Source organism: Brachionichthys hirsutus, chromosome 19, assembly GCF_040956055.1.
Source record: "Brachionichthys hirsutus isolate HB-005 chromosome 19, CSIRO-AGI_Bhir_v1, whole genome shotgun sequence".
NCBI lineage: Eukaryota > Metazoa > Chordata > Actinopteri > Lophiiformes > Brachionichthyidae > Brachionichthys > Brachionichthys hirsutus.
In genome coordinates this window covers 437,060-446,300 of record NC_090915.1, presented here as the reverse complement: position 1 = coordinate 446,300, position 9,241 = coordinate 437,060, and the positions used below count along the sequence as shown (strand labels likewise).

General features: G+C 49.6%; 1 protein-coding gene across 1 annotated transcript in view; it reads right to left on the bottom strand.

The window, feature by feature from the left end:
* atp8b1 (ATPase phospholipid transporting 8B1) overlaps positions 1-9,012 on the bottom strand; it is a 25,508-nt gene extending 16,496 nt beyond the window's left edge. The window contains exons 1-3 of the mRNA XM_068752959.1: positions 8,917-9,012; positions 2,267-2,436; positions 1,987-2,084 (exon numbers count right to left, since the gene is read on the bottom strand). Coding sequence (XP_068609060.1) covers positions 1,987-2,084; positions 2,267-2,420 — 252 coding nt within the window. The 5' untranslated portion in view covers positions 2,421-2,436; positions 8,917-9,012. The remainder of the gene's footprint in view (positions 1-1,986; positions 2,085-2,266; positions 2,437-8,916) is intronic.
* Between the last annotated feature and the right edge of the window lie 229 nt (positions 9,013-9,241).

The following is a 9,241-nucleotide window of genomic DNA, read 5'->3' as shown; positions in this document are numbered from 1 at the left end:
CTTTTGTCTTGTCCCGTGAGGGGTCACCATAGCAATTCTACGTTCTCCACTTCACCCTGTCCTTTGCATCGTCCTCCCCAACACCAGCCACTCTCATGTCCTCCCTCACTACGTCCATGTGTCTTCTCCTGGGTCGTCCTCTAGTCCTGTTCCCTGGCAGTTCCATCCTCAGCATCCTTCTACTGATATAGTCCCTGTCTCTCCTCTGGACATGTCCAAACCATCGGAGTCTGGTCTCTCTGACGTCGTCTCCAAAACGTCTAACCTTCACTGTCCCTCTTATTGTCTCATTTCTAATCCTGTCCAACCTGGTCCCTCCCGAGGAGAACCTCAGCATCTTCATCTCCTCCACTTCTAGCTCCGCCTCCTGTCTTCAGCTCAGAGACACTGTCTCTAAGCCGTCCATCATGGCTGTCCTCACCACTGTCTCTGAGCCGTCCATCATGGCTGTCCTCACCACTGTCTCTAAGCCGTCCATCATGGCCGTCCTCACCACTGTCTCTGAGCCGTCCATCGTGGCTGTCCTCACCACTGTCTCTAAGCCGTCCATCGTGGCTGTCCTCACCACCGTCTCTAAGCCGTCCATCATGGCTGTCCTCACCACTGTCTCTAAGCCGTCCATCATGGCTGTCCTCACCACCGTCTCTAAGCCGTCCATCATGGCTGTCCTCACCACTGTCTCTAAGCCGTCCATCATGGCTGTCCTCACCACCGTCTCTAAGCCGTCCATCATGGCTGTCCTCACCACCGTCTCTAAGCCGTCCATCATGGCTGTCCTCACCACCGTCTCTAAGCCGTCCATCATGGCTGTCCTCTCCACTGTCTCTAAGCCGTCCATCATGGCTGTCCTCACCACTGTCTCTGAGCCGTCCATCATGCTGTCCTCACCACTGTCTCTAAGCCGTCCATCATGGCTGTCCCCACCACTGTCTCTAAGCCGTCCATCATGGCTGTCCTCACCACTGTCTCTAAGCCGTCCATCATGGCTGTCCTCACCACTGTCTCTAAGCCGTCCATCATGGCTGTCCTCACCACTGTCTCTAAGCCGTCCATCATGGCTGTCCTCACCACTGTCTCTCAGCCGTCCATCATGGCTGTCCTCACCACTGTCTCTAAGCCGTCCATCATGGCTGTCCTCACCACTGTCTTGTAGACCTGTCCCTTCGTCCTATCACAGAGCACACCTGATACTTTCCTCCCCCCGTTCCAGCCTGCCTGCACACGATTCTTCACCTCCTTTCCACATTCTCTCCATCACTCTGCTCTGTTGACCCGAGGTACCTGAAGTCCTCTCCCTTCTTTACGTCTATTCCTTGTAGCTTCACTGTCCCCCCTGGGACCTTCTCATGTACACACATGTACTCTGTTTTACTCCTGCTCACCTTCATCCCTCTCTTTTCTAGAGCAGACCTCCACTTCTCTAGATTCTCCTCTACCTGCAGATCACAATGTCATCTGCAAACATCACATTCAGAGGAGCTTCCTGTCTCACCTCATCTGTTAGTCTATCCATCACCATGGCAACCAAAAAGGGGCTCAGAGCTGATCCCTGGTGCATCCCACCTCTACACTAAACTCCCCCCTTACTCCTGCTGCACACTTCACTGCTGTCCTACATGTCCTACATGTCCTGAACTACTCTGACATACTTCTCTTACTTCTGTCCCTAGTCTAGCCTCAACTACTTTTTCCCATAACTCTCAGCTTTATCCTCTGTAGTTTTCACAACTCTGTTTGTCTCCCTTCTTGAAGATGGGCACCAGAACACTTCTCCTCCGTTCCTCTGGCATCTTCTTCCCCTCTAGGATTGTATCAAACAGCTCTACTGTCTACATATTGGTGTAATGATTGTTTAAGAGTTATTACAAGTGCGTAATATAAGGTTCAGTCCCTAGACTTGCATTCTTCCTTTTGAAATTAGCCCATTGAGGCTTAGTCCAGCCACGGAGAGCAGAAACAAAAGAAAGATGAAATGACTGAACTTACAGCATATCTGCTCTTCTTGAAACATAGGAAGTGTTTTTTCTGAAATTCTGGCAAGTTGTGATAAGGTCGATCATTGGCTTTCACCTTCCATGGCATCTCTGAAAAAGAAGAAGTTAAGTTTCCTTATTGTAAATATAACCTTATATGAGGTTATAAACACTGTATGCTTGACTCTCCACCCGGCTTCAGTCAAACTTCTTGCCCAAGTCAACTAACTGCTTTCAACAGAGATCTCACAATGGAAGAATACATCTCAAACAACAGGCTTCTAGCAACTCACCACTGGGTCTAGCTTCCTCCGGGGGGGCTGGAGCTCCAGCTACCTCTTCTAGTTCCTCTTCAGAACTTGCATCCAATTCGTCATCGGTCTCATCGTCACTGTACGGCATGACCTCATCGTCAGGCCCCAGGGAACCCGCACGTCTCCGGCTCATCTTAGCACGACAGTATCTGAGAAATGAGTTCCAGTTCATCAATAAATGTTATCTGAACTTATTCATATTTTAGTGACAGTACAAATAGGAGGGGGGGGGGGGGGGGGGGTTAACTTTAGAAATCTAAATTCACCAGCATAGGAATGTGCTGTTGTGTTTCTCGTCATTGTTTTGTTTTTTTATCGTCCATCGAGATCAGCCTTTTGCTTCGTGTACACCGATACCGTCTTTTCTTTTGTGTAACTCTTCCATTGAGCTTAAAATAAAATCTTCTGGATGAACGCCATCACCACGTTCCTGCTAACATTCCCAACATTTCATTATTCGAGCAATGTTGAGTCATGAGGAAGTCGAGCAACTTCCAGATGCCGACGCTACATGAGCGAGCGTTCCGAGCACGCTCCACACGGTCAGTGATTCTGTCTGTACCTGTGAATATTCTTTATAAGCGACGGTACAAAGAAAGTGCGTGGTGAGGAGGACAGTGAGGAGAAAAGACGCATGATGATGAAGATGAAGCATGAAATTATCCATCAACATGACCGTTGTGTCTGTAAGTCATATGTGTCAAACTCAAGGCCCGGGGGCCAAATGTGGCCCGCCACGCCACTTTTTGTGGCCCGCGAGAGCTGTGTGCAGACATTTGTAAAATGTTGCTCTGTCACACCTGTTGGTTGTTCTGCAGTTCTGCTCCTCAACTGTGACAAAAGTGTTTTGAACAGAGTTGATGTAATGTCTCGTGTTGGATGATATTTTTAGTAATGTGGTTCTCAACCTGATAAATTAAAAGGATTAATGTTATAACTAGTAAAGTGCTGAGAGCGCAGACCTCCACCAAGCAGCTCATTCCCCTCAAAATTTGATCTACACGGTCCACACGGTGACCCGGATCAGAAGGTTCTAGATTGTTCTCGGTACCTTTATACACCAAGCATGAAAAGTCAAAGTGAATCAGAGCTGACGTGTATTTATAACTGATCTTTAATCTGTAAATCGGGTTTTAATGTTAAAATTAAATATTTATTACTGACTCCATTCTGGCTCCTATACCGATGAAATTGAGTGTTGAGATAGTCGTGTGGGGGGGGGACGACTGTCACATTCCATAAACATCTGTAAATAATCAACCAAGATATTGAGGAACACATTTTGAAGCTCCACCGACTAACGCGAATGAAGAATTCGAAGTAATCCAGAATCCAGGATCTCAACTGGCCCTTTGAGGGCAACCATGCTGATGTGGCCCTCGGAGAAAATGAGTTTGACACCCCTGCCGTAAGTGATGGGACACGCCAGTACGAGCAGAGTACATCGACAACATGTACAATCCTCCAACAGAAGGAAATAACCAAAGCATCTGTTCCCCAGTGTGTACTCTGATGCGTTTCTACTCCGTCGTCTCGAGGTGGACTCCGGACACACGTCACCACCAGAAGCTACCTCAAAGTGCCTTTCCTTTACCGCCAAACGGCGTTCAAAGCCTCGCCCAACGTGCCGAGTCATGGCTGCGGTCCGCCTCGAGCGCTTTCACAAGCCCGTCCCACGGAACGAATTCATACCAAAATAAAAGGCTTCTGGAAACGTGAAACGGAGAATAGAAACACAAGCGTGTATCTGGAACGGTCGATCCGGGCTGGATTAATGCAGTTTTGTTCTTTACTTTCATTTTTGGATTCAACAAGGTAGAGGAGGAGTTATTTCTTCCACAGATGATCGGAGGGAGAGCCACCGCAGCAAACAATACCTAATGGCCGTCATTGTAGCGTAAAGAAAGAGTGGCGGTGCCTGGCGTGACGACAAAAACAACCACGCCCATCTAGTACAAATCAACCAATCACAGGAGCAGTAGCAGCAGGACAGCGAGGAGCCGACATCTGACAAAACCAGTTTCAGCGTTTCCTCCACCGTGTCTCTATGGCAAAGGCAAGGAGCAGGGAGGAGAAGAGGGGCGAGGCGTACCTGAGCCCCGCTAGTGAAACATGAGAGGGGAGGAGCCTGAGCTGTCAGCGCGGTGAACAGGATGCTTCAGGAAAACAAAGCACAACAACACGCCCCGTCTCCCCGCGCTGGTCGACCTTCACCAGTTAAAGTCTGGCTTCACGGTCCCGTCCAACGCAACATGCAAATGTACGTTTGGGCTACATGCTAGTGAGTACACAAAAGTGTTCATTATATTTAAAACATATGGGGGGGCGGGGGGGTGACACACAATTCTTATTGACAGATGGATTCGTGGCCATTTCAGTGAGGAGTCTAGCTGCAGGTAAAATGTGCACCGCCTTTGCAGAAGTGCTCGACTCCCGTCTTGTTCCTGGGTACGCAGCAAATGCAGCACATGCAGCACACGCAGCACATGCAGCACATGCAGCAAATGCAGCACATGCAGCAAATGCAGGACATGCAGCAAACGCAGCACATGCAGCACATGCAGGACATGCAGCACACGCAGCACAGGAACCGCATGTGCTGCAGCAACAACTGCCCTTCCCACGGCGACGGTGGCAAAGACCCTTCTCTGTTCCGTCCCCGCTGAAACGAGGACCAACCCACGGCACCCCGGTCTGTGTTCTGAGAGCAGCCGGTCGATACTTCAGAGGCCGTGTAGAATGCTGAAACTACTACTGTGTAGTAGTCGCATGCACTGTATGAACAGATCAGATATTCAGCACGACCGAGTCTAGCAAACACGTTCACACAAGCAGACGCACGCCCAAACTCCAGAGCCCCCCCACCCCCACCCCACAAGGCATGTTTTCCCCTGGGACAGGAAGTTCTATTCAAGTCTGAATAAATTAAAATAAGACAAAAAGTGTTTTTACAAACCACAGCCATGTCGTCTCCACCAAGCGTGTTCGGATCCGGTAAGAGCGTAAAGACGGCGGCCGAACCAGTTCAACCAGCAGATGGAGCCACTGGTTTCTCGGCCGGTGGCTGAACTAAAACCCGCTGCAGCTTTGTTGAGATCCTGACGCGGCACAGGTCCGAGCTGCAGAGGGGGACGTCACGTTGGAGCCGGCGAGAACAGATACCATCAACCCGGTGGGTGACGAGTCGGGTTCCACCGCTGGACCCTACTGGACCCTACTGGACTCTACCGGACCCTACCGGACTCTACCGGACTCTACCGGACTCTACCGGACTCTACCGGACTCTACCGGACTCTACCGGACCCTACCGGACCCTACCGGACCCTACCGGACTCTACCGGACCCTACTGGACCCTACTGGACTCTACCAGACTCTACCAGACTCTACTGGACTACAGTGACGATAGGAAAGCTGCACAAACCCACTACTCGTCTGAGTTTATTCTCTGCTGTTTGGTTCTGGCCCGGGGGGCCCACCGCCACCATCGTGATCCGTCGTTTCAGTGACGATCTACCGGCATTGTGACGTCCTGCGTCCTAGAACCACAAACTGCTGCTCCTGATGAACCTTAACCTGAAGATACATGAGAGCATCTTTAATTGTAGTCCATCTTCTCATCTGTACCTGAAGCCACCCCCCCCCCCCCCCGCTTTGCCCGGATGGAGGATGAAACCTAGCACACCAGGAGGGTGTGTACCTGCCGGTAACACAACGCACGCCCAGCTGGAGGGGTTGCATTTCAGCACGCTGCGACGGGGCTCTTCGTCTCTAAACGAGATATCCGCTTACGTCTTCATGTCCGTCAACGCTGACGCAACACAGCGAGACGAGGCTGGACTGGCCACGGGAGAGACTGCAGCGTTAAACACCCATCAATCTAAGGATTCTACAAGTGTGGGGGGGGGGGGGTCCTCTGTCAGGCCATACGCCGAAGCTGGAGAAAGACCACAGGCCTCCACAGACAAAGTATACCAATGCAACATGTGACCACCCCCCGACAGTGCCAGACCCCCCTGAGCAAGGCATCAACAGTGTCAGAGTTCTCGGCTCATCTCCTCTCAGGGTGAGGAGGGTGTCTGCCTCCGTTTGTGGCCGCTACCATTCCCATGACATCACAAACCCCTCCTTGATTTACAGAGCTAGATCTTCCATCCTCTTCATCACCCGATAAAATAAAAACCTTGTGTGAGGGCGAAGCGTTTCAGAGTCCGGCTGCTCCTAAGCAGGCGGCTCAGGCAGGCGGCTCAGGCAGGCGGGGGCGCACCAAGAGCCCAACGCATGCGGCGACGCATAGTCGAGTATAAAGGCGTGTTCTACGCAGATGACTGACTTTAAAACGTATGTAAATGAGAACTGCAACACTTCCTTGTTGCTTAATGGTGTGTAAGATATGTGTGTGGGGGGGGGCATCTGTCCCTCTGGTTAACCCTTGTGTTACCCTTCAAAAAAATAGGTTACATCTATGTCAATTTTCTAGAAAGTGTCCAAGTCCAACAAAAGTTTAAATTTGAAATCCCAAATTTCAGCATGAAAACCCATTATTTGATTATTTGACCCTGTAAATGCATTTTTTTCCTCTCCGTGACCTTTGAAGTGGACATTATTGTCCGAAGGGTTAAACATGGATTACACGGAAATAATTAGGTTTCTGTGCTGAGAAATTAAACTCCGGTGAGAGGGGCGATTTCTGAAATGGACAAAAAGTGTCCAGCATGACGGGATGCTAGCCTCAGCTAGCTTCACAGGTCCAGCATGACGGGATGCTAGCCTCAGCTAGCTTCACAGGTCCAGCATGACGGGATGCTAGCCTCAGCTAGCTTCACAGGTCCAGCATGACGGGATGCTAGCCTCAGCTAGCTTCACAGGTCCTGCATGTTTCATTTAGCCATGAAACCATTCACCAAGGAACCCTCAGGGTTCTCACCAAAACATAAAAACGAAACAGATTCACACTAAAATTAAATACTTCCTTCTTTGGGACAATGACAATTATCCCCCACAGTTTCACGGTAGTCTGCCAAGAAGTTCAAGAGTCCTTACAAACATCGTCCTGATCAGGGTTTTTTGTTTTGCCCCAGAGTCCAAGTCATTTGATTTTGAGTTGATACCGAGTTCCGATCCGATGCTTCTATAATACATTAAAAAAATAAAGAAGTGAAGAAACGGTTCCAGGATGTCCCTTATTTTGGTCCGACTCCAAACGAGTCCGATAATATACAAACCAAACCAAACGCATCAGGACAACGAGACCGCCGCATGTAGTCCCATCGGAATCACACCGTAAGACACGATCCTTTATAAAGGTGAAACTAAGAAAATAAAGAACTTCAGCCCCAGACAGATCAGGTCCCTGAACGCATCAGCTGATGGCAAGGCTTCACCCAGACTAAACCTTCCATCCAATCGACTCTCGGCCCAATTCAGAGGCAAACATTTCCCTACGGAGGCAAACATTTCCTTAAACAAAGGACTCAACCTCGCGTGTCTCCGGGTTTGACTTTGACTGCTTGTTTATGAAGCAAACATCTGGGCCGGGTGGAGACCGCCGCCATTTAAAAAAAATGTCATCCGACATGGAGCACAAAACGGCACCTGTGGACGTTTCCACAGCAGAATAAACAGGAAGAACCATTGAAACGCCTCGACCACGCCTAAAGGCCGAACCCGCACAGCGTCGTGGTTTTAGTTTGTTTTCTAGGAGGGTCCGGAGAACAGAGCAGCACAAAGGACTCTGGGCGGAGCGTCCCTTTAACTGAAAATGGCTCAGAGCTGAATAAAAGTCTCCTTCCATTTGTTTTTGATGGGTTACTCCAAAGCAACATTTAGTTTCCATAGTTACCAGGGTCACTGGAGGGATCTTTGAATTTATTTTAATTACACCAGAGCTTTATGGAAAAAATAATAATAATTTTAGCAAAATAATTAATAATCTCCTTTACTTTATGAGAATGAAGCTTTTAATTATTGATGCTGTGGAATAAGAAGTATTTCTAGCAATACTACTAAATTGATATCAAATTTCTAAAATACATTCTTCCCTTAAAAAAAAGAATTAAAAGAAAGACCAGAAAGTTCTGGCCTTTCGTGTTTCAACAGAATAATCCAGCAGTCAGAAATGTGGTGATAGAAAAGCATCACCCACATTTACTGCATATGGTGATATTAGTACACAGAGTCTGTTTTCACTGCATTCCTTTAAAAATGACATTAAAAATAACCTCAAGCAAACACTAAAGAGGAACAATCCTTTAGCAGATCAGAGCACGCAGCTCGTTCCTCCGTGTTCCGTGAACAGGTGTTACCGGATCACCTGAAACTCGCTTCAGGCTTCATTGGGACTTTTTCTCTTGTTGACTTTTGTTGTGTTAATGATTAAATTAAAAACTTCAGGACTTTTTAACGACAACGAACAAAGAGAACGTGAGAAACGACAAACGACAAACGAGGGGTGGTAATAATAAAAGCGGAGTGAACGTTGTTTGATCAGCCTGTCGAACCTGAGAGCGGAGCCCCCCCCCGCGGTGAGCCGCCCAGGTGAGCCGCCCAGGTGAGCCGCGCGCTCCAGGTGCGTCTCTCCGAGAGAACACGCAAACACACCAAAGTCAGGTTAGGAGTTCATCCAACTCACCTTCCCGAACGAGCAGGAGCTGAACGCACGCAGCGGCCCGTCGGCGTGGACGCGTCTCAGTCAGCGCACCGCGTTTCCGCTCCTTCCTGCTTGTCGAGCTCCGGCGGCGGCGGCGGCTCCCCGCCCCGGCTCCCCGCCCCGGCTCCCCGCCCCGGCTCCCCGCCCTTCCTCCCCGTCCGCCCCGCACAAACCTGCCGGACCGGTCCGACAGGTCCAACGCGGGAACAACAAAAGGAGTTCCTCAAAAACAACGCATGGTATTCACGGAGGGCGTCAAGGTAGCCTGGTCACGTGATACACAGGTGAAGGTGCGGAATGGGAATCT